This window comes from Pelodiscus sinensis, chromosome 3 (genome assembly GCF_052426305.1).
Source record: "Pelodiscus sinensis isolate ZL-2025 chromosome 3, ASM5242630v1, whole genome shotgun sequence".
Classification (NCBI taxonomy): Eukaryota; Metazoa; Chordata; order Testudines; family Trionychidae; genus Pelodiscus; species Pelodiscus sinensis.
The window spans coordinates 147,151,352-147,177,766 of NC_143054.1; the positions used below are offsets into that span (position 1 = coordinate 147,151,352).

Genomic DNA, 26,415 nt, shown 5'->3' on the forward strand with positions numbered 1-26,415 from the left:
AGATTTTAAAAATTAAGCATTAGTAATATTTGCTTTATGGACTGATACACTGTATATGGCAAGAACAGAAGATACAGAAACAAAGGTATGTTTCTTGTATACTTCTAAGGAAGATATATTTAATGGGCTATAATAGCCATCTGCTGCTTGGGCACAGTTTTCCCTGAGTGCAGCGGATATTGTATGGGCAACCAACTGCAGCATTTGGCCCATTACTTGCCTTACTTGTGTATATTTCACAATGTTCTGTTACCATCAATCAGGTATTAATGTGTTAAATATATTAAGTTGAGTATTTTTTTAAAAATCTGCAGAATCCCTTTCTTGAATGGCATTTTATTTATCTAAGCATATGTGGAGCTGAAAAAATTGTGATTAGTATAACTTCATTAGTTTTAGCTTTTTCTTTTCCAATTGGCACCTGGGTTTGTCTGTTTTGACCAGCTGAAGATAGCTTTGGATTTTCCTTGGTTGCCAGTCAGCCACCTCTTCATTCTGCAGTGTTTAATTATCTTGTTTATGATGTGAACAAAAAGATCATAATCACAACATGCTGATTAGAGAAAACCATGGATTTCCATGTTAGAGTTAATAATAGAACACCAAAAATAAATAAATGCATTTATATTTCTTTTCTTAGGATATGTCAGCTCGAGGATCATCTTCACAGCTTCCTAAAACTTTTGATCCTGAGCCCGTAGCTAAATATGGCACGCTGGATGTGACTTTTGACTATGACTCACAAGAACAGAAACTTCTAGTAACAGTGACAGCTGTCACAGATATCCCAACATATAACAGGACAGGTGGAAATTCATGGCAAGTACATCTAGTTCTTCTACCTATAAAGAAACAGAGAGCAAAAACCAGCATCCAACGGGGACCATGCCCTGTCTTCACAGAGACATTCAAATTTAATCATGTTGAGTCTGAGATGATTGGGAATTATGCTGTTCGCTTTAGACTGTACAGTGTACGACGCATGAAAAAAGAGAGGATTGTTGGGGAAAAGATTTTTTACTTAACCAAATTGAATCTTCAAGGGAAGATGTCAGTACCAGTGATAATGGAGCCTTCTTACAGTTTTTCTGTGAGTATTGCACAAAGCAGAATGAGTATGTGATTATATAAATTGTCCTGATTATTAGGAATAGTTTATGTATTTATAGAGACAACATTCCACTGACTCGTCCCATCTCCATTGTCATGCGCACTTTATGCAAAATAATTGTCTGGGGAAGGAAGGTCATTACAGCTCAACGATCCAATTAGCTACTGCTAGGTCAATTTATTAATCATGTGTGAAAGCTGCCTATACTTTTTCATTTTGATTGCTTTGGTATTTCCACTATACAAATATTATAATTGTAGGAAGGAGTTAAAAATATTATATTAATTTGAGATTAGTTTTACAGCTTCAGTTTATCAAACTGTTAACCATTGTGCTTTCATTTTTAAAAATCTGTATTAGTCAGTGATTTTTGTCTTCCGTAATAAAGTCCAGTTTGTGATAGAATATCCATGCTTTGCTTTCCCAGGAACAATAGGGAACCTGAAGGTGCTGAAGCCCTTATTTTAATTACTTCAGAGGACAAACAAAATAAAGTGTTGTTAAACTGGTTTTTAGTCATGTTAAGATATATAGGACAATAATCTGTTGGGATTTGAAACTAAGATCAGCTAAAAGTGGAATATGAAGTCCTGGGGATGAAACAGGTGATATAAGAGGACTTTATCATCTCCTATTTTTTATGATTCTCTAAGAAATACAAGGGAATCCTGGGTAGTGCTTTCTGGGGACAAATTCTGATCATATGCCTTAAAGTGAACTTTCATACTATTGAAGTGCTTAGTACTAGAGTGAGTTTTTCTTGTTCTTGGATATCCTGCAACAATGATATGTATTTTGCAACATTTTTGTGTCAGTGAAAATTGTGCTGAGCTTGAGTTCCTTCCCCTCCCTCCATGCCCTTTGGATGTCAACAAAAGCTTTATTTTGCTAAAGTTTTGAGCTCTAAGCTGACATGGGCTTGGTCACATGGCTGAAATTCTGATTAAGGGTCTGATTCAAAGCTTATGGAAGTGAGTGGATCAAGCCCTATATGATCATAAATCTGGTACTCATCAGAAGTAATTTTGAATTATTTTCTAAAACCAGTCTACACTTATTGGTAGATCGGCATTGCTGTGATCAATGCAGTAGTGTTGAGTTACTGGGTCTGGTGAAGATCCACTAAGTCAATGGCTCTTATACTCCAGCTCTCTGAGAAGAGTGGGGTAAGTGGGCAGGAGAGCATCTCCTGTTGGCACAGCATTCTGCAGACACCAAGGTAAGTCAACGTAAGCTACATTGACTTCAGTCATATTATTTGTGTAATTGAAGTAGTATAACTTAGGTCAACTTATCACAGTTGTGTAGGCCAGCCCTTAGCAGGGAACTGGAGGTATGCCTCTGAGAGATATCAGAGATGATACTGAGATTCCCATCCTCTAGAGAAAATAGATATGTGCGTCAGTCTTCCAGTCTTCCCCTTCCTTCTTCACTAAAAGATAATGCCAGGGATGAGGGAAATGGAGATTATTGGTGGTAGGTCAAAGGATCTTGTACATAGCCTGTTGCAGGTGAATGAATTGCATAGAATGGAAGGCCAAATGACCTGCCAGAAGCATTCATGTTTGGATAGTTTGAATAAGAATTCATACTTCTGGACTTATGTGAACCAGTTGCCAAATCTTTTGAAGACCTTATTTTGATATTCACAATGTGTTTTATATATAGTTTTTCAACGGGAAGGCTGATTTACTTCATGTTCTGAAACAACAAGTAGTCCTGTGGCACCTTAGAAACTAACAGAATCATGGGCTTTTATGGGTAAAAGTTACTTCATTAGATGAATTGGAGTAGAAATAATAAAACACAAGATATGTATCTATATACCAGCACAAATATGTGTTGATTGTAGGACCTGTGTTAGTGTGGCTAATTAAAAGTGTACATGATTCCACAGTAAAGTTAAAGCTTGCATTTTGTTATTGTTCTTGTGACCCTAAAAGCAGGGCTAAAATTACTTAACAAAGAAAAGGAGAGGATTGTTTTAATTTGGGTAGCTACAACTGATTAGGGAAATTATAAATCTTATACTTACATGGCTTCTGAATTTAAAACCAAATTTATCTATGTTAGTGTTAGTCTGTTTTGTTGCTAAATGCTAAGACCAGGTCTACACTACACCTGGAAGATTGGCTTAAGGAACGCAACTCGAGCTACAGAGAATATATAGCTAGAGTTGGCTTATCTTAAGCCGAGTTTGGCGCCTCCACACTGTGGAAGGTTTGCTCCCATCCGGTTCCCTTATTCCTTACGGTTGCAAAGAGTACCGATACCGGTCGGAACTGCCCTTAGTATTCAATTTACAGGGCTATACTAGACCTGCTAAATTGAATGCCAAGACGTCGATTTCTGGCACGGCGAGGGAAGACATTCCCTACCTGTATTTGACTGATTCTTTGTACATACAGATATTTCCCATGTAGGCAACAGTAGCTACCTTCCCCGCTTTGGTTCTCATTATTTTAATTGTGTATATCTAAGATATAATTATATATTAAATATATTTTAAAATTAAAATATATTTATATTTGTAATATTACACGTGTGTCACTGAACTTTTCCAACTTCACTGAAACATCTGTAATAATCAAGAAGTTGATAATATTTGCTGCTGCCTGATAATATATTAATATATTATTATTTGCTAGTAATCAGTCTGGAAAAATGACATGTCCTGCATAAGTCTCATGAAGCATAGCTTCACTTCCACCTTTAAAAATACTTTCAAGGGATCCTAGCAAGAGACCAAGCCAATGGGTTAGTTCAACTCTGCTCCTGCCCCACAGACACATACAGTTGCCATTGTGTCCCATGGCAACCTTCCCCACTTCAGGCACATGCAGGTATAGACCAATGCAGGCTTTGGTATGCAAGGAGGGAGGATATTTTACCTTGGGTGAGGAGCAGGGCTTTTTGAGGTCTTAATTGAAGTCTAGCTACATTATTGTGTTCCTTATACATAATGCAGTACCTCGTAGAATCCCGGGGTGGGCAGAGACCTCAGGAGGTCATCGAGTACAGCTCCCTACCCAAAGCAGGACCAACCCAACTAAATCAGCCAAGTCAGTGCTTTGTCAAGTCGAGACTTAAAAACCTCTAGGGATGGAGATTCCACCACCTCCCTAAGTAACCCATTCCAGTGCTATGGGGAAATAGTTTTTCTTTTCGGAGTGTTCTTGTGCGGGCTCGGCATCCCTGCGCTTATAATTGGAACTTTTTAGCAGTAGTACTCCTGGGTGCCAGCACGCATGCACAGTGCCACTCACACGTAGCGAGTGTACCAATGTGAGCGCACCGTCAACTGTCCCCCAGTTCCTTCTCAACCACTCCAGGCTTGGTCAGAACCCAGCAGCTCCCCGTTTTTCCTCTCAGATAAGCTAGTTATTAAAGGAGTTGTTACTGTTTTCCCCCTAGTTTCTTTGGGTGCCTTTTTCTTCCCTTTTTCTCATTTAAAAAAAAGGCTTCAACCAATTAGAGACAAAGAGCCAAAATAGCATTGGATAGAGTGCAAAAAGCCATGTATTATATATTTATAAAATATAGATAGATATAGTACACAAAATGTAGTGATAATAATAACATTACAGGACATTTTGGACAAAAACCCATAAAAAAGTCTCTAGTCACTTAAAAAATTCACGGCCAGTCCATAGATCTTCAGAGAACTTGACAAGGAACAAACATCAACATAGAATCATAGAACACTAGAACTGGAAGGGACCTGGTCATCGAGTCCAGTCCCCTGCCCTCACAGCAGGACCAAGCACTGTCTAGTCCAGGGCTGGCCAATCTGTGCCTGCCTTTTTCTCCTATTCTTCCCCAATTAGTTGAATTGTCATACCAGGCTCTCCTGGATTTAAGAGATGCCTGACCTGCAGAATGTCCATCCCAATATCAGATGGGCAATGCTTAGCTCAGGAGCATTCTTCACACAGCTGCCATCACTGTAAAAAGTTGTCCTCCAGGTCCCTCAAGGCCAGGGATCTACAACTGAAGCTCCTGACCATGAAGAAGATGGTGAGACCAGCTTTGGAACTGATGCCCCAAGCCTCTCCACTGTGTATGTCCCCCACAGCGGTTTTGGACCAGGATTCAGTGGCACCACAGGATCCTCCAGCCAAGAAAACTTTGAAGAGGAATCACTACTTTCCTACTGCCGAAAGACCTGCTAAAAAGATATCCCCCCAGCAGATGCCTTCCTCAGCACCAAAAGTGCGGTCTCTGGGGGATGCAGAGGTACCAGATACGTCCAGCGTAGACAAGTCCCAAGGACCTTTGCCAACCAGGGAAGCGTGCCCTGCAGTCTTGGCACAGAAGCCGAAGAGGACTCCATCTGCACTGTTGGTACTGATGACATCAGTAACTTTGGCTGGCAGAGAGCTGGTAGGGAAGCAAGACTATGGAGAAAAACAATTGAAGACAGTTGGCAGTTTTTCAAGGGGTATTATTAAGGGCCTCAGAGTAAGCTATTCTGCTGCATAGGAAAGATCGAAAGTATGTCAAAAGACTGTCTTGGTTTACCCAGGAAATCTTGCATGATCTAAAAAGCAAAAAGGAGTCATATAAAAAGTGGGAACTAGGACAAATTACAAAGGATTAATATAAGCAAACAATACAGGTATGCAGGGGCAAAATGAGAAAGGCAAGAGCACAAAACAAGCTCAAACCAGCTACAGACATAAAAGGTAAAAAGAAGGCTTTCTATAAATATATTAGAAGCAAGAGGAAGACCAAGGACAGGGTAGGTCCATTGCTCAGTGAAGGGGGAGAAACAATAGCAGGAAACTTGGAAATGGCAGAGGTGCTTAATGACTTATTTGTTTCAGTCTTCATCAAGAAGTCTGATGCTGAAGGAATGCCTAACATAGTGAATGCTAGTGGGAACAGGGTAGGTTTAGAACATAAAATAAAAAAAGAACAAGTTAAAAATCACTTTGAAAAGTTAGATGTCTGCAAGTCACCAGGGTCTGATTGAATACATCATAGAATACTCAAGGAGCTGATAGAGGAGGTATCTGAGCCTTTAGCTAAAATCTTTGAAAAATCATGGAAGATGGGAGAGATTCCAGAAGACTGGAAAAGGGCAAATATAGTGCCCCTCTATAAAAAGAGAAATCAGAACACCCAGGAAACTACAGACCAGTCAATTTAACTTCTGTGCCAGGAAAGATAATGGAGCAAGTAATTAAGGAATTCATCTGCAAACATCTGGAAGATAATAAGGTAATAGGTGACAGCCAGCATGGATTTGTAAATAACAAATAATGTCAAACCAATCTGATAGCTTTCTTTGATACGATAATGAGTCTTGGGGTACGTCTACACTACAACGTTAATTCGAACTAACTTAGTTCGAATTAGTTAATTCGAACTAAGCTAATTCGAACTAACGGATCTAGACTAAAAAACTAGTTCGAATTAGCGTTTTGCTAATTCGAACTAGCATGTCCACATTAAGTGGACCCTGAACCAGGCTTAAGGATGGCTGGAAGCAGTGCCGGCAGGGCATCAGAGTAGGACTTAGAGCGTGGAGATGCTGTCTCAGGCTAGCCGAGGGCTGCGCTGAAAGGGTCCCAACCCCCACCCCGGACAGACAGTTCTCAGGGGTTCCCCGCTTGCAAAGCAGTCCTGGCTTGGAGTGCCCGGAGTACCCACACTGGGCACATCACAGCACTCGGCCATCAGCCCGGCTGCACTTGCCGCAGGCTGCCATCTGGGGAGAGGGGCCAATCGGGGGGCTGCAGGAGAGCTTCCACCCCAAAAGCCCGCAGAGCCAGCCCAGTCCTCCCCATCGGGGGCTCATACTCCATTCCTACCTCACCTCCTTCCACTTACCCTTCCCTAGCCCCTTTTCTTGATGTACAAAATAAAGGACAATTGTGTTCAAAAATGGAATCTGTCTTTATTGAACAAAACTTGGGGAGACTGGGAAAAGGAGGTGGGAGGGGGAAGAGAGAGGCTGGGAGAGGGGAGGGCGACTAAAATGATCAGGGGTTGGGAACAGGTCCCATATGAAGAGAGGCTAAAGAGACTGGGACTTTTCAGCTTAGACAAGAGGAGACGGAGGGGGGACAGGATAGAGGTCTCTAAAAGCAGGAGTTGGGTGGAGAGGGTACATACAGAAAAGTTCTTCATTAGTTCCCATAAAGACTAGAGGACACCAAAGGAAAGGAATGGGTAGCAGGCTTCAAACTGTAACAGAAAGTTGTTCTTCCCCAAGGAAAGAGTCAACCTGTGGAACTCCTTGCTGCAGGAGGCTGTGAAGGCCACAACTAGAACAGAGTTTAAAGAGAAGTGAGATCAAGTCATGGAGGTTGGGTCCATGGAGTGCTATTAGCCAGGGGGTAGGAGTGGTGTCCCTGCCCAAAGTTTGTGGAAGGCTGGAGAGGGATGGCACGAGACAAATGGCTTGGTCACTGTCTTCGGTCCATCCCCTCCAGGGTCCCTAGGGTTGGCCGCTGTCGGCAGACAGGCTACTGGGCTAGATGGACCTTTGGTCTGACCCAGGACGGCCATTGTAAGCTCAGGGCTCAGGGTCAGGGGTCTCAGTGGACTCCCTTGATTTTCATGCACACCTGCTCCTGGGTGGCCAGGCTGGCAGCTCTCCTGCCCAAGCCGGCCACTTTCCTGTGCCTAGTGCGGAGATCGTGGACGAGGTCCACGATGTCTGCACTAGCCCAGGTGGGTGCCCGCCTCTTGCGGTCCCGGGCAAGCTCCCGGGAGCCGCCAGCCTGGTCCCGGGAAGAGGGGGAGGGCTGGGGGGCATCGGGTGGGTGGCTCGATCCGTGCCAGGTGCAGGGTCTGCTGGCTGGGTGCTGGCAGGCTTGCACCTGGCATGGGCACCGTAGCCAGCCCGTGCCCCTTTAAGGGGTCCGGGGCCGGGAGGCGGGCAGACGAGTTTCCCTGGTGTTGGCCAGAGTGGCCACCAGGGAAACCTGGGGAGGGCTAGCCTCCCACTAGTTTGAATTAAGGGTCTACACAGCCCTTAATTCGAACTATTAAGTTCGAACTAGGCTTACTCCTCGTGGAATGAGGATTACGTAGTTCAAACTAAGCGCTCCGTTAGTTCGAATTAAACTCGAACTAACTGAGCGCTAGTGTAGCGCCTATGAAAGTTAGTTCGAACTAACATCCGTTAGTTCGAACTAACTTTCTAGTGTAGACATACCCTAGTGGATAAGGGAGAAGTGGTGGACATGACAGACTTAGACTTTAGTAAGGTATTTGATATGGTCTCGCATGATCTTCTTATAAATAAATGAGGCAAATACAATTTAGATGGGGCTACTATGAGGTGGGTGCATAACTAGCTGGATAGTCTTTCTCAGAGAGTAGTTATTAACAGTTCACAATCCTGCTGAAAGGGCATAACAAGTGGGGTTCTGCAGAGTTCTGTTTTGGGACTGGTTCTGTTCAATATCTTCATCAACAATTTATATATTGGCATAGAGAGCATGGGGTATGTCTACACTACAGCACTAATTCGAACTAACTTAATTCGAATTAGTTAATTCGAGCTAAGCTAATTCGAACTAGTGCATCTAGACCTAAAAACTAGTTTGAATTGGCATTTTGCTAATTCGAAATAGCATGTCCACATTGAGTGGACCCTGAACTGAGGTTAAGGATGTCCGGAAGCAGTGCCGGCAGGGCATCAGATTAGGACTTAGAGCGTGGAGCTGCTGTCTCAGGCTAGCTGAGGGCTGCGCTTAAAGGGACCCGACCCCCACCCCGGACAGACAGTTCTCAGAGGTTCCCTGCTTGCAAAGCAGTCCTGGCTTGGAGTGCTCTGAGTGCCCACACTCGGCACATCACAGCACTCGGCCATCAGCCCGACTGCACTTGCCGCAGGCTGCCATCCAGGAGGGGGGGGCCAATCGGGGGGCTGCAGTAGAGTTTCCACCCCGAGGAGCCCGCAGAGCCAGCCCAGTCCTCCCCATTGGGGGCTCCTACCCCATTCCTCCCTCACCTCCTTCCACTTACCCATCCCTAGCCCCCCTTCCTGATGTACAAAATAAAAGGACACATGTGGTCAAAAATAGAAACTCTCTTTATTGAACAAAACTCGGGGAGACTGGGAAAAGGAGGTGGGAGAGGGGAAGACAGAGGGTGGGAGAGGGGAGGGCAACTAAAATGATCAGAGGTTTGGAACAGGTCCCATATGAAGAGAGGCTAAAGAGACTGGGACTTTTCAGCTTAGAAAAGAGGAGACTGAGGGGGGATATGATAGAGGTCTATAAAAGCATGAGTGGTGTGGAGAGGGTGCATAAAGAAAAGTTCTTCATTCGTTCCCAAAGTAGAAGGACTAGAGGACACCAAATAAAATGAATGGGTAGCAGGCTTCAGACTAACAACAGAAAGTTGTTCTTCACAAAGCAGATAGTCAACCTGTGGAACTCCTTGCTACAGAAGGCTGTGAAGGCTAGAACTAGAACAGAATTTGAAGAGAAGTTAGATAAATTCATGGAGGCTGGGTCCATGTAGTGGTATTAGCCAGGGGGTAGAAATGGTGTCCCTGGCCTCTGTTTGTGGGATGCTGGGGATGGATGTCACGAGACAAATGGCTTGGTCATTGTCTTCGGTCTATCCCCTCTGGGGTACGTAGTGTCGGCCGCTGTCGGCAGACAGGCTACTGGGCTAGATGGACCTTTGGTCTGACCCAGTACGGCCGTTCTAAGCTCAGGGCTCAGGGTCGGGGGGTCTCACTGGACCACCTTGATTTTCATGCAAACCTGCTCCTGGGTGGCCAGGCTGGCAGCTATCCTGCCCTAGACAGCCACTTTCCTGTGCCTAGTGCGGAGGTCGTGGATGAGGTCCATGATCTCCACACTAGACCAGGCGGGCGCCCGCCTCTTGCAGCCCCGGGCAGGCTCCTGGTCAGCCTGGTCCCGGGAAAAGGCGGAGGGCTGGGTGGCAGCGGGTGGCTGGTTCGTGCCATGCCAGGTGCAGAGTCTGCTGGCTGGGTGCTGGCAGGCTTGCACCTGGCACGGGCACCGTAGCCAGACCGTGCCCCTTTAACAGCTCCGGGGCCGGGAGGGGGGCAGAAGAGTTTCCCTGGTGGTGCCCAGAGTGGCCACCAGGGAAAGCTGGGGAGGGCTAGCCTCCCACTAGTTCGAATTAAGTGGCAACACAGCCCTTAATTCGAACTAGGCGTTAGTCCTTGTAGAATGAGGTTTACCTAGTTTGAATTAAGCGCGAACTAGCGGTTTGCCTATGTAGCACCTATCAAAGTTAATTCGAACGAACAGCTGTTAGTTCAAATTAACTTTGTAGTGTAGTCATACCCATGCTTTTTAAGTTTGCTGGGAAGGGTTGCAAATGCTTTGGAGGATAGGGTCAGTATTCAAAATTATCTGAACAAACTAGAGAAATGGTCCGAGGTAAACAGGATGATGTTTAATAAGGACAAATGCAAAGTACTCCACTTAGGAAGGTACAATCAATTGCACACACACACAAAGGGAAGTGATTGTCTAGGAAAGAATACTGCTGAAAAGGATTCAGGGGTCATACTGGACGACAAGTGAAACATGAGTCAATAGTGTGACACTGTTGCAAAAAAAAAAGCAAACATGATTCTGGGATGCATTAACAGGAGTGTTGTGAGCAAGACATGAGAATTTATTCTTCTGTTCTACTCTGCACTGATTAGGCCTCAACTGGAGTGTTGTGTTCAGTTCTGGGTACTGCATTTCAAGAAAGATGTGGAAAAATTAGAGAAGGTCCGGAGGAGAGCAACAAGAATGATTAAAGGTCTAGAGGACATGACATACGAAGGAAGACAAAGGACTGGGATTGTTTAGTTTGGAAAGGAGAAAACTGAGAGGGGACAGGATAGCGGTTTTCAGGTATCCAAAAGGTTGTCAGAAGGAAAAGGGAGAAAAATTGTTCTCCTTGGCCTCTGAGGAGAGGACAAGAAGCAATGGGCTTCAACTGCAGCAAAGGAGGTTTAGGCTGGACATTTGGAAAAACTTCCTAACTGTCTGGGTGGTTAAACACTGGAATAAGTTGCCTAGGAAGGTTGTGGAATCTCTATCTCTGGAGACATTTAAGAGCAGGTTAGACAGACATCTATCAGGGATGGTCTAGATGGTACTGGTTCCTGCCGTGAGGGCAGGGGATTGGACTTGATGACCTCTCAAGGTTCCTTCCAATTCTAGTGTTCTAAGATTCTATGGAACTCCATACCTTCTCCTCCCCTTAGTTCTGTTGATCCATCTCACCCTTCACAGAGATTTATTGGTCTTGGAGAAACCTGACTGACAAGTCCATGGAGAGGGAGAGGAAAGGTTAGCATCACAGCCTCAAAGCAAATGGCACTTGCATTATCTCAAGTTTATATCTGGATCCATTGCACCTTTCTGGATGTACTTTGTGACAGTCCTCCTATTGAATTATCTCAATATGCGCATATAGTAAAAATTACCCCAATGAGGTCAACACATAATATTCATAAATTATTACAGGCAACTCCAAATATAACATTGTCACTGGAAAAACTGGTTTCAATGAGATTGAGAGATCTATAGAAAAGAGTATAAGATTCCTCTTCTATCAAAATCACACATCCCTATTGTTAATTATCCAGTTGCTGAAGGAAACTCATGAAAATATAAAATCAAACTCCAGTGTAAGATATTGAGATTGTTACCGCTTCATTCTCATCTCTATTACACAGGACTAAATCAAGAATAACTCAACTGAAGTCAATTAATTGAGTTACATTGGTATAAAATATGTAAGAGCAGAATCAGGCATAGAAGTTCATAATGCAGATCATGAAACTTTTAGGATTTCTTTGAAAAGGTTTAATAGAGGATTAAAACAAATCAAACATTAACAGGGCTGAGCTAAATTAAACATATCAGGCTGTGAGCTCTCATTGAGCTTGCTGTGAGACTCTGATCTTTTTAATGTGCATTACAAAAGCCTAAAACAGAAATTCGAGCATGAATAATTAGAGGTTTTCTTCTTAGAGATCAGTAAATATTTCTATATCTTCAGTTTCAAAATGTTGCTGGCATTTACTGGTATTTTGTAAGCAGAGTTTGTTGGCTATATAGATAAACTGGGGTCTAAAAGTAAGCCTTATAAGAAGGTATAGTTAAGATAATTTAAAGGAAAGAAAGCAAAAGCAATGTTAGTTTTGCATGATGCCTGAAGAAAAGCAGACTTTCAGATTCAGATGCCAAAATTTAACCAAAGATTATGCGTAATCTTTAATTAAAGTGTGTTAATTTGACAGAACCTGACATGTAATATATGAAAAGGCAGCTCAGCTCGAAGTTGTTCTAAATGGAATTGGTTATGACCAGATAAACTAAATAGAGCTAGTTTGGAAATTTTAAAATGTGTTAATCTAAAAAGGAAAGGTGATACTGCACATTTAGGCTATTATCAGGTTATAAGAGAATCTCTGTGTACTGATGTAGCTCTTGGAAGATACAAGCATGTTGTGCATAGCCTTAACACACTGACCTTTCAGGTCTGAAAACCTTGGTTTGTGTTTTAGTCAAAAACTAAGGGTGAAATTCATATGGATGCAGATGGTTAGTGCCCAATTCTTGACACCACTTATATCCTGTGGTAGAATCACAGGGGGCAGACCAGCAAGGGACCTGTGTACTAGCCCTGTGTACCACAGCATGTGCCTCAGCTTTCAAGACAGGAAGTAGATCATGGGCAGTGTTCCCCCTAAGCTGCATGACAACACAGCTTCTCAAATGATTAATCAGCCCCGCCCAGTCAGAGACTCAGGGCTCTGTGTATGTAACTGACTGACTGAGCGGGGCTAATTAATCACCTGTGAAGTTGTGCTTCCCGGTAGCTTAGAGGGACAACTGGTCATGGGAACAATAATTATTCACATCCAGTGTAATCACACGGAAGGCATGCAGCCACTGTCTGTCTCCATGGGTAGTAGATGTGTAAGGATGTGGCTCCAGCTTGGAGTGCATTTCTTTTGCATAAAGCTTGATTACCTAGGCTATATGCTGGTGAACTGAATTTCACTTTAATTGAGTTTAGTGGTCTCAGACAACAACAATATCTAGTAGTTGTTTCTCCATGTCACAAAGAATCACAAAGCTGTGTCTAGACTGCATCCCTTTCTCGTAAAAGGGATGCAAATTAGACATATCGCAATTGCAAATGAAGCGGGGATTTAAATCGCCCCCGCTTCATTAGCATAAAATGGCTGCCGCTTTTTTCTGTCTCGGCGCTTTGCCGGAAAAAGCGCCAGTCTAGACGCAGATCTTTTGGAAAATAAAGCCTTTTCTGAAAGATCCATACTGGTTCTAAAGAGCTTCCCCTTGGGGCTTTGGAGCTTTTCATTCACCAAGGTAACAGCACACTTTAGGTGTAGGGCCAAATTAATAGCTGATATATACTGCAACTCTTAATGTCAGTGGCGTTGCCAGTTGTTTGTCAATGGTGAGTTTGTTCCATGGCCTATGAATACTCTCTATGAAGAGTAACAAAGAAAGCTTTATACTCAGGTTCACATCATACTATAGAAGTGATTATTTGAAATTTCTTCAATATAGGGTTGTTTTGAAGAATTATAAAACATACTCTGTGAGGGTATGTCTACACTAGCCCCCTAGTTCGAACTAGGGAGGCTAATGTAGGCATTCGAAATTGCAAATGAAGCCTGGGATTTAAATATCCCGGGCTTCATTTGCATCTTCCCGGGCACCGCCATTTTAAATCCCCCTTAGTCTGAACTCCGTGCCCGTGGCTACACACGGCACGGAGTAGGTAGTTCGAATTAGAATCTCTAATTCGAACTACAGTTACTCCTTGTGGAACGAGGTGTACCGGTTGTTCGAATTAGAGATCCTAATTTGAACTACCTACTCCATGCCATGTGTAGCTGCGGGCACGGAGTTCGGACTAAGGGGGATTTAAAAATGGTGGCGTCCGGGAAGATGCAAATGAAGCCCGGGATATTTAAATCCCAGGCTTCATTTGCAACTTCGAATGCCTACATTAGTCTCCCTAACTCGAACTAGGGGGCTAGTGTATACATACCCTAAATGTGTAGATGATTACATGATTAACCAATAAGCCTGGAAAAAATCAAAAAACAACGAATAGTCTAGCAGCACCTTAAAGACTAATAAAACATGAAGATGGTGTCATGAGCTTTCATGGATACAACTCACTTCTTCAGATGAATGGAGTTATTGAAAGTTCAGTTCCAAAATAAATACAGGATGGGGTGGGGAAAAGGAAGGGAGGAAAATAGCGAATTAGAGTGTTCATGTTACATGAAGCTAATAGAGAAGGGCCAAATTTTTCTTAAGTACCCATTGTTTGGTTGGTTAAGTCATTAGGATGTGGAAAGTCATGCGCTAGCCAGGTAATGTCTTTATTCATACCTTTGTGATGGGTCTCAAACCTGTAAATGAAGCCTGTCTGAGGGGGGAGCTGGTTTTTAAACTGGCTCCCTTCACAGACCGGCTCCCACTTGCCAACCTGTGCTGCTGCCTTTGATACAGAGGCAGCAGTGTAGGGTGATGGGGGGCTCCACAGGAATGGGGCTGGCTAACTGCCCCACCCCCGGGGACTATCGAATAGTCATGTAACCACTAAGATTTCATGCTGTTACATGACAGTTACTTGAAAGTAGGAATAAGAGATCCTCCTGAAAAGGGCTTTATTCCGGAGGAATGCGCCAGTCTAGACGCTTTTTTTCCGGCTTTTCCCCAAGCCGGAAAAAAAGCGGCGGACATGTTTATTTAAATCCGCGGGGGATATTTAAATCCCCCGCGGATTTCCCTATGCTGACTTATCTGATTTCCATCCCTTTTCCGGAATTTGTGGCCAGTCTAGACGTAGCCTAAGGATATGTCTAGACTACATGCCTCTGGCGGCAGAGGCATGTAGATTAGGCTACCCGGCATGGGAAAATGAAGCAGTAATTTAAATAATCGCCACTTCATTTAAATTAAAATGGCTGCCACGTTGTGCCGATCAGCTGTTTGTCGGCTCAGAGTGCTTGTCTGGACGCTCCGTGGTCGACATCAAAGGCATTTGTCGACCTCCCTGGTATTCCTCGTTTGATGAGGTTTACCGGGGAGGTCGACAAATGCCTTTGATGTCGACCGCGGAGCGTCCAGACTAGCGCTCTGAGCCGACAAACAGCTGATCGGCTCAGCACAGCAGTCATTTAAATTTAAATGAAGCTGTGATTATTTAAATCGCTGCTTCATTTTCCTATGCCCAGTAAACAAATCTACATGGCTCCATCGACAGAGCCATGTAGTATAGACATACCCTAATTAAATGGAATTTTATATCCATAACTCAAACAAGCCTGACTTTCTTGGATACCACTGATATCTGGCACGGATTTAAATCTGGGTTTTCAGCCTTCCTTTTTAATTTAGATCCTGGTTGTCATGATCAGTATTCCCAAACTGCGTGCAACACAGCTTCATGGGTGACTAATCAGCCCCACCTAGTTAGAGGCTCAGGGTTCTGGAGCTGACTGACTGGGCAGGCCAATTAATCACCTGTAAAGCTGTGCTGCAGCTTTGAGGGAACACTGGTCAGTGATCATCTGCCTATTTTAGATTAGAGTGAGGTTGGCCATTTTGATCATTCTTGCCCTCTTAGACCCTTTTTGGTACAATTGACCATGTAGAGGTGTTTGAGTATTAAGGAACATTGCTTGATGTGTTGTTGCCTATTTTTCACCCCTTAGTAAGGAAGGGCTTACCTTCCTTGGACTGGGAACACTTGGACAATGTTTAAAAAAAAATCAGCCACCACTGAATGAAAATATAGAATTGGAGCCCAAAATCTAGTTTAATCACTCTTCCTAAAATACTATTGCGGCTTCACTAACCATAGATAGTTATTTTATTAAAAGTTTTTTCCCCAAAAGAATTTGTAATTAGAAACATTGAAGGAATTCAGAAATGAAATTTCAAACTTTTTTCAACTGTCTGCCAAGCATCCTTAAAAATCATGGATCCTCAAAAAACACTTGCTAATTCCCCCAGCAATGAGACATTTTGAAGAATTGGAACATGGTTAACTCACTATTTTCTCTTAGATTTCTGTTCCTACTAATCTGAAACCATCCATAAACTCAGCAGTTGGTGACATCTTTTTTTCATTTCTGCTCTCTTCCAAAGCTTGGTTTATATACATTGTTATCTTCCCTTTGCTGGCCACCCCCCAAAATGTTTCAAATTAAAGATGCTTTAGCTCAGAACAAGTTATTGTCTTTTGCATCTTTGGGATTATTCGTCTAGCACAGTGGTCCCCAACCATTTGGGGTTGCCAGGCGCCAGGGGGCGTGGCCGTTCACCCGCCGGGCGCCGGGGGGGCGCCCTCCCCATAGCCGCATTCCGGGGCTGGCGCTCTCCCCTCAAGCGCCGCGCGCCCGGGGCCGGCGCTCTCTCCCCCCCCCTCTTCCCCAAGCGCCGCACGCCCGGGGCCGGCGCTCTCTCCCCCCCCTCTTCCCCAAGCGCTGCGCGCCCAGGGCCGGCGCTCTCTCCCCCCCACCTCTTCCCCAAGCGCCGCGCGCCCGGGGCCGGCGCTCTCTCCCCCCCACCTCTTCCCCAAGCGCCGCGCGCCCAGGGCCGGCACTCTCTCCCCCTCCTTCTCCAAGCGCCGCGCACCCGGGGCCGGCGCTCTCTCCCCCCCTTTCCCAAGCGCCGCGCGCCCGGGGCCGGCACTCTCTTCCCTTCCCCTCCTCCCCCAAGCGCCGCGCGCCCGGGGCCGGCACTCTCTTCCCTCCCCCTCCTCCCCCAAGCGCCGCGCGCCCGGGCCCGGGCCCGGTGTATAGGCAAAAAGTGAAACCTCTCCGTTTTTGTGACCGTCACAGTTTCTGTCATACATACATGACATTCAGTACAACTGCTCAGGAATTGCTACCTACCTTTGCTGGCTGGTTGCAAATTCAGAGGGACTGTATTTTTTGGTAGAAAAATCTCTCAATTTGCTACCTCCTGGCTAACGGACTCAGGGGATGCTGGTGTTTTGCCTTGGGCGGGGGCCTTTTGCTCCTGGTCCATGGGTCACAAATTCAGAGGGACTGTGTTTTTTGGTAGAAAAATCTCTCAATTTGCTACCTCCTGGCTAACGGACTCAGGGGATGCTGGTGTTTTGCCTTGGGCAGGGGCCTTTTGCTCCTGGTCCATGGGTCACAAATTCAGAGGGACTGTGTTTTTTGGTAGAAAAATCTCTCAATTTGCTACCGCCTTGATAACGGACTCAGGGGATGCTGGTGTTTTGCCTTGGGCGGGGGCCTTTTGCTCCTGGTCCATGGGTTACAAATTCAGAGGAACTGGGGTTTTTGGTCCTCAAAACATTTCCCTCAAAACATTTCCCTGAGAATTGTTCAAAACAGGAAATAGTTAGTGAATTTGAAAATAGGAAAATCAATCCATATAACAGTCAGTTCAATTAGAAAATATGAGATGAATATTGCATACATATAAGCAAGGTCAAACAATATTAACATGGCCTGATTGTCAAGCCACTGACAACACAGACATAAATTAAGTTAAGGACCATGCACAATTCTCCAGAATTGATGTGTAACCAAAAAAGGATGTATTCCATCAATGATGATCTAATGTTTTTTGAGAGTGATATTACCTAGAACCTTGGTTATAGTCATTGCTTGACAAATAATAGAAAACATGACTTGACAGACAGAAAAGGGACTTGATACCACAAGAAAAAAAATGTACTTAAAGCTAATAAATTCCGAGTAATAATAAGAACAGTATTTGCAAATACATTAGTAATAAAATATGCTCCCTGTTATCAATGCATGCATTATAATCTTCAACTTTCTGCCCTATTTTTCCATGTCTCCTCCCATTGCTCCAGAAGCTACCCTATAAAATGCTGCCTCCTAACCCCTAAAACTCATAGTTCATAAAGCAGATGAATGAACAATAAAACAGTTCTGTATGAATATTGGACAAGTAAACGTACCTTCCATAATGATGTGTGTAGTACAGGAAAGTTTTTGCGTGTTGAAAATATATGAGGAACAGATACTGTAGAAAAAGTATGATGGATGTGAATTAAAAGAAATAAGTAGAACATTTGGGGTGTGTCTAGACTACAGGGTTTTGTCGACAAAAGTGGACTCTTGTCAACAAAACTATACCTGCGTCCACACTGCCTTTGAGTTATGTCGACATAACGTCGACAAAACTCAGCAGTTTTGTCGACATATGTAAACCTCATTCTACGAGGAATAATGCCTTTTATCGACAGAGTTCTGTCGATAGAAGGCATTATTGCATCTACACTGTTCTTTGCGTCCACACTGTTATGTCGACAAAGCGGCTTGCTTTGTCGACAGAACTGGATGTAGTTTAGACACTCTTTGTCGACAGAAGCTTTGTCGACAGTATCTGTCGACAAAAATTCTGTTGACAAAACCCTGTAGTCTAGACATACCCATACATATAAGTATGACTTGATACTCAATACTGCATTTAAAGAATCAGTTAACAAAAATGTTAATTGTCAAAAATAATATATTGTAACTAGATTATAGAGAAAATTGTATATCACTGTAATGGATGTGAGGTTCTGCACAAAATTGGTCCCTGTTACAGATATAGTACTGGGGTGAGCTTAGCAATTCTATCAATTCTACACAGCCATTAATTCGAACTAGTTAATTCGAACTAGGCGTTAGTCCTCGTAGAATGAGGTTTACCTAGTTCGAATTAAGCGCTCCGCTAGTTCTAATTAAGTTCGAACTAGCGGATCGCGTGTGTAGCGCCTCTCTGAGTTAATTCGAATTGACGTCTCTTAGTTAGGGTACGTCTACACTACAAAGTTATTTCTAAGTCCTTCTTCACACTTAATTTTCCCAGAGAGAAGGTCAGTGTTCTTGTGCAAATACTCAAGGCCAGATAAGAAAAGGGGCAAGATTTTCTGAAAGAGGGGATGATTTGGAGCAAAATATTGCCAATCTAGACACTGCTAAAATTTTTTTAATTTTTATTAGAACTGTGAAAAGCTCAAAGGAAAATAAAAATGCACTAGAAGGCACACAGTGGGATATCACAGTGTATGAGGAATGCAAGGGAAGTTATTTCTGTTCATCACAAGTCACAGGCCCCATCTCAGGACCTGGCTGTAGTGCGGACATGATGTGGCTCAGACACGTGCTCTGTCGCTGGAAAAATCCTCTCATGTTGCAGCTGTACTCTTGCCTGGGGGAATCTCAATACACTAGGACCACTGCCCAGTGTCCCCCTGAATGAAACTGGCTCCAGATGGTTCCAGCTCCACCCCTATGACTCATCTCCAGTTTCACTGTTCCTTAGAAATGATTCTAATCTGCGTCTAGTTCACAGGGATGATTGTCTGGCCACCCTGGCTCTGGTTGTTGCAGCTTTGAATACAGCACAAGTCTGCTCTGTGGCCTGCTTCTGTGACTCTGCTACGAACACTAACACAAGTGATAGGGAATAGCCAGCATGGGTTTGTGAAGAACAAGTCATGCCAAACTAATCTGATAGCTTTCTTTGATAGGATAACGAGCCTTGTGGATAAGGGAGAAGCGGTGGATGTCATATACCTAGACTTTAGTAAGGCATTTGATACGGTCTTGCATGATATTCTTATTGATAAACTAGGCAAATATAACTTAGATAGGGCCACGATAAGGTGGGTGCATAATTGGCTGGATAACCGTAGTCAGAGAGTTGTTGTTAATGGTGCTAAATCCTGCTGGAAAGGGATAACAAGTGGAGTTCCGCAAGGGTCTGTTTTGGGACCCGTACTGTTCAATATCTTCATCAGTGATGTAGATATTGGGATAGAGAGTACGCTTATTAAGTTTGCAGATGACACCAAACTGGGTGGAGTTGCAACTTCTTTGGAGGATAGGGACATAATTCAAAATGACCTTAGCAAGTTAGAGAAATGGTCAGAGGTAAACAGGATGAGGTTTAATAAAGAGAAATGCAAAGTGCTCCACTTAGGAAGGAACAATCAGTTCCTGTCTAGGAAGGAGCATGGCGGAAAGGGATCTAGGGGTCATAGTGGACCACAAGTTGAATATGAGTCAACAGTGTGATGCTGTTGCAAAAAAAGCAAATATGATTCTAGGTTGTATCAACAGGTGTGTTGTAAGCAAAACTCGTGAAGTCATTCTGCTGCTCTACTCTGCACTAGTTAGGCCTCAGCTGGAGTACTGTGTCCAGTTCTGGGCGCCACATTTCAAGAAAGATGTGGAGAAATTGGAAAGGGTACAGAGAAGAGCGACAAGAATGATTAAAGGTTTAGAGAACATGACCTATGAAGCCAGGCTTCATGAACGGGGCTTGTTTAGTTTGGAAAAAAGAAGATTAAGGGGGGACATGATAGTGATCTTCAAATATCTAAAAGGGTGTCACAAGGAGGAAGGAGAAAATTTGTTCCTCTTGGTTTCTGAGGACAGGACAAGGAGTAATGGGCTTAAAGTGCAGCAGGGGAGGTTTAGATTGGACATTAGGAAAAATTTCCTAACTGTCAGGGTGGTCAAATATTGGAATAAATTGCCAAGGGAGGTGGTGGAATCTCCCTCTCTGGAGATATTTAAGAAAAGGTTAGATAGACATCTGTCAGGGATGGTGTAGACGGAGCTTGGTCCTGCCTTGAGGGCGGGGGGCTGGACTCGATGACCTCTCGAGGTCCCTTCCAGTCCTATTATTCTATGATTCTATGATTCTATGCTTCCTGTGCTGATTTTGTGGCACCTGTGTCTCTGGCCCTGCTCAGATCCACAGCTCAGCTCTGAGAAATGCTCTATGTAGGGTTCCCAGGTGTACAGTTTTGAACAGACAGGCAGTCAGTCCATTATTTTAACTTTCTATTTTCGAAAACAATTTATAAAGTATTATTGATTCAATAGCACTGTCTTCAGCATGTGATCAGGACGATGGAATGTCCATTGTGACGTAATGGGAAGTGTGCGCAGTATTGGTGAAAACATCTGGCAAGACTAGCTCTATGCTAAGCTGGGGCCAAATGTGTCTGAACAAGGGTAATCAAGCACACACAGAGGACAGGAAACTAAGGGCATCCTTGCTCCCTGATTAGCCTGACCACCCTGTTAATGTGGATAGCCTAGACGATTGGACTCTAACCGTTTTTCAAGGGGACTGTCAGTATCAAGGCAATGATTTCAGATTCAACCCTCCACTTTCTGTTGGTGTTGTGAAATAGCCAAGCCAAACACCACAACTGAGTTTTATTAAGGGAAATACAATGGCACTGTGGCAGCAGGCACAGTAATACAGATGGGTCTGGACCCTCGCCTGTTATCAAGGCTTGGTATTGTGGACAGTGGACTGGTGAGGTGGTGGGAAGTGAAGGGGGGATGTGCAGTGGGGGAGATAGATCTATGGGTGTCAGTGCACTGTGAAGCGTGGGGGGTCTGAGGAGCACTGCAGTTGTGCTGGTGGGAATATGGGGGGAACTGAACAGTTAATGAATATTGGCGGGGGATTATGGGGTGCACAGGGCATAGCGGTCTGCGGGAGGGCAATAGGCATAGTAATTTGTGGGGGTCTCTGGGTGCTGTGGCATTGGGTCTAGGGGGTTAGAGGGGTGATAGGCAGGGTAGCACAGTGCGGCATGGGCCTGCCCACAATAAGAAGATGCATGATGGCATCAGCTCAGTGCCAGGAGGGCTACTGTATGTCAGTTTGTAAGTAGTGCCCTTGTACGAGGCTGGGTGGAGCAGGGCTGTACCTGCGGTGATATAATAATAAGAAATTAGCAGTAGGGATATATTACCGACCACCTGACCAGGACAGCGATACTGACATAGAAATGCTGAGGGAGATTAGAGAGGCTACCAAAATAGAGCACTCTATAATAATGGGGGATTTTAATTACCCCCATATTGACTGGATACATGTCACCTCAGGAAGAGAAGTGGAGATAAAATTTCTCAATGGCTTAAATGACTGCTTCTTGGAGCAGCTAGTGCAGGAACCCACAAGGGGAGAGGCAATTCTCGATTTAGTCCTGAGTGGAGTGCAGGATCAGGTCCAGGATATAACCGTTACAGGACCGCTTGGGACTAGTGACCATAATATAATAACATTCAACATTCCTGTGGTGGGAAGAACACCTCAGCAGTTCAGCACCCTGGCATTTAATTTTAAAAAGGGGAATTACGCAAAAATGAGGAGGTTATTTAAACAGAAATTAAAAGGCACAGTGACTAGAGCCAAATCCCTGAAAGCTGCATGGAAACTTTTTAAAGATACCATAATAGAGGCCCAACTTAAATGTATACCCCAAATTAAAAAACATAGCAAGATACCTAAAAAAGAGTCACCGTGGCTTAACCACCATGTAAAAGAAGCAGTGAGGGACAAAAAGGTATCTTTTAAGAAGTGGAAGTCCAATCCTAGTGAGCTAAATAGAAAGGAACATAAACACTGTCAAATCAAGTGTAAACATGTAATAAGAAAAGCAAAAAAAGATTTTGAGGAACAGCTAGCCAAAAACTCAAAAAGAAATATCAAAATGTTTTTTAAGTACATTAGAAGCAGGAAGCCTGCTAAAAACCCTGTGGGTCCCCTAGATGATCGAGCTCTAAAAGGAGCAATCAAGGACGATAAAGCCATTGCGGAGAAACTAAATGATTTCTTTGCTTCAGTCTTCACCGCTGAGGACATTGGGGAGATTCCTGAATCTGCACCGTCCTTTGTGGGTGATGAATCGGAGGAAATGTCCCGGATTGAAGTGTCATTAGACGAGGTTTTGGAACAATTAGAAAAACTTAATGTTAACAAATCTCCGGGACCGGATGGCATTCATCCAAAGGTTCTAAAAGAACTTAAATGGGAAATTGCTGAGCTATGATCTGTGGTTTGTAACCTATCCTTTAAATCGGCTTCCGTACCTAATGACTGGAAGGTAGCCAACGTGACACCAATATTTAAAAAGGGCTCTAGAGGCAATCCTGGCAATTACAGACCGGTAAGTCTAACTTCAGTACCGGGCAAATTAGTCGAAACAATAGTAAAGAATAAAATTGTGAAGCATGTAGAAGAACATAATTTGTTGGACAAAAGTCAACATGGTTTCTGTAAAGGGAAATCCTGTCTTACTAATCTATTGGAGTTCTTTGAAGGGGTTAACAAACATGCGGACAAGGGGGATCCAGTAGATATAGTATACTTGGATTATAGTATACTTGTGTAAATTACATGGCCATGGGATAAGAGGGAAGGTCCTTTCTTGGATTGAGAACTGGTTAAAAGACAGGAAACAAAGGGTAGGAATAAATGGTAAATTTTCAGATTGGAGAGGGGTAACTAGTGGTGTACCCCAAGGGTCAGTTCTGGGACCAATCCTTTTCAACTTATTCATAAATGATCTGGAGAAAGGGGTAAGCAGTGAGGTAGTAAAGTTTGCAGATGATACAAAACTGTTTAGGATAGTCAAGACAGAAGCAGACTGTGAGGGACTCCAAGAAGATCTCACCAAACTGAGTGATTGGGCAACAAAATGGCAAATAAAATTTAATGTGGATAAGTGTAAAGTAATGCACATCGGGAAAAATAACCCCAACTATACGTACTGTATGGTGGGGGCTAATTTGGCTACGACAAATCAGGAAAGAGATCTTGGAGTTATTGTGGACAGTTCTCTGAAAACTTCCACGCAGTGTGCAGCAGTGGTCAAAAAGGCAAATAGGATGCTAGGAATTATTAGGAAAGGGATAGAAAATAAGACCCAGAATATCTTACTGCCCCTGTATAAAACTATAGTAGGCCTCATCTTGAATACTGTGTACAGATGTGGTCTCCTCACCTCAAAAAAGATATTTTGGCCTTGGAAAGGGTTCAGAAAAGGGCAACTAAAATGATTAGGGGTTTGGAACAGGTCCCATTTGAGGAGAGGCTAAAGAGACTGGGACTTTTCAGTTTAGAAAAAGAGACTGAGGGGGGATATGATAGAGGTCTATAAAATCATGAGTGGTGTGGAGAGGGCTGATAAAGAAAAGTTATTTATTAGTTCCCATAATAGAAGAACTAGAGGACACCAAATGAAATTAATGGGGAGCAGGTTTAAAACTAATACAAGGAAGTTCTTCTTCACACAGCGTGTTGTCAACCTGTGGAACTCCTTGCCAGAGGAGGCGGTGAAGGCTAGGACTATAATAGAGTTTAAAGAGAAGCTGGATAAATTCATGGATGTTAGGTCCATAAAAGGCTATTAGCCAGGGGATAAAATGGTGTCCTTGGCCTCTGTTTGTCAGAGGCTGGAGAGGGATGGCAGGAGACAAATTGCTTGATCATTGTCTTCGGTCCACCCTCCCTGGTGCTGGCCACTGTCGGTAGACAGGATACTGGGCGAGATGGACCTTTGGTCTGACCCAGTACGGCCGTTCTTATGTTCTTATGATATGACACATTGACCCTGGACAGACAGTCGCTATGAGGCAGTGGTCACCAACCAGTAGATAGGGATATACTGGTAGATCTTGTATCCTCTGTCAGGTGATCCTGACTGGTGTGGGCAAGAGGATATCAAGTGCCAGCACTTACATGCGCCTCCCCCCACTGCTGTCGATGTCCTGCACTTTGCCTTGCAGCTGATACCACGCCTGGGAGTCTGCTGCTTTGTGTGCACGGCAGGGGAGGAAAAAGAGGGGTGCTGATGTCAGGGTTCAACATATACCATTCTGTATCCTTTCAACACAGGACCAGGGATGGAGTTTTCTTGCAGCTTTAGGTAGTGTTACAGGGCAAGGCCATGGGTGAGCCTGCCTTAGGCACACTCCACCACCATCTAGGAGTCACCAGCAGTGACAAAATGGAGCATACATCACTAACTCCTACCCCTGGCATGAACCCAGTCCTGTATCCAAGCCCTTATCATTGTGTAAGCAGGGGCTGAACTGCTGCTTGCTGTCAGCCAGCTGAAAGGAGGGGTGGGTGTGCCCACTACAGTTGTTTAGCTCTACAAGGTAATTAACTGTTAACTGTTGACATGTAAATACTGCTCAGGAGAGAATCCAAGGTGTGGCTATGTAAATCCCATTCAGCCAGGGCTGATGGAGGGTCAGTGTTGGAATGGAATGTGGAGAATTGTATATAATTTGGGACTGTTGTGGGGGTCACTAATCATGCTACCCCTAAATGTGGGAACTGTAAAACATGCCACCAGTGCTTGCAGGAGAGACACCACCATCATGGTAAGAGGTCTCGGAAGAACAAGCCTCCCCCCTTCCAGAGTTGAGAGGACAGAGCTGGGGGAAAGGGTTAAAGGACTTGAGTCAGCCTGCTTCACACCTACCAGGTGTGAGCTATAAGACTGGCCCAGCCTGCACCTTTCCCCCTTTGTTTTAAGGACAGACCTAAAGCAGACTCCCTGAGGAGTCTTTTTGTTTGCTAGTCCAGTGAAAGCTGGATTCATTTGAGAGCTGAAATTACTGGTTTGGCTGAGAGTTGAAATCACTAAGCTGAAATCACTGGTTTGGCTGAGAGCCAGACCTACTGCAGCCAGTAGAGTGGCAGCAGGCGAGGAGCGGCGACTAGCGGCGTGGCGCGGCGCGGCGCGGCGGCAGGTGAAGAGCAGCCATCAGCGGCGTGGCGTGGAGCGGTGGCAGGCGAGGAGCGGCCATTAGCGGCATGGCATGGAGCGGCGGCAGGCGAGGAGCGGCGACCAGTGGCGTGGCGTGGAGCGGCAGCAGGCGAGAAGTGGCGACAGGTGCCCAGCGGAGCGTCCAGAGGTGTGGGACGAGACAGCTGGTGAAGCGTAGCGGAGTTTTCGTATAAGGTGCCCCCTATCTATCTCCCCACCCCCATTTCTACCCAGGTTGGGAGGTGAAACCCTGCGGGTGAACTTTGGGACTCTGGGTGGCACAGAGACTTGTGGGGACAGAGACTTTTGGGGAGTCGGTGGACTTCGGGCGAATCTTGGCCGGGGTGGGGGCTCATGTTTGGGTTATGAACTCTGTTTGTGGTGTTTTCCCCAAGCTAATGCCGTATGAATTCTTCCTCTGTTTCATTAAATGTTCTTTTCCTACACTCAGACTCAGTGCTTGCGAGTGGGGAAGCATTGCCTCTCAGAGGCGCCCAGGGGTGCGTGAATTTCCCAGATCACTGGGTGGGGGCTCGAGCCGGTTCTTTGTGAGATTGACCCCAAGATATTGAACCCAGCCCTGGTTCCTGCCAGGCCTACCCGGCAGAAGGGCTACATTTTGGGGGCTCGTCCGGGATTTACTGGGTCAGTACCCCTCGCAAGCACATGTTGAGTGAGTTGCTGTTGTGGGAAATAATTGTGATTTGTATTTGAGGGCA

General features: G+C 44.5%; 1 protein-coding gene across 3 annotated transcripts in view; it reads left to right on the forward strand.

Annotated features, from left to right (window-relative positions):
- SYT14 (synaptotagmin 14) overlaps nt 1-26,415 on the forward strand; it is a 283,919-nt gene that overhangs the window by 223,707 nt on the left and 33,797 nt on the right. For all 3 annotated transcript variants that reach the window (XM_089777423.1, XM_075925106.2, XM_025178349.3), the window contains one exon: nt 641-1,090. In XM_089777423.1, the coding sequence (XP_089633549.1) occupies nt 641-1,090 (450 nt within the window). The remainder of the gene's footprint in view (nt 1-640; nt 1,091-26,415) is intronic.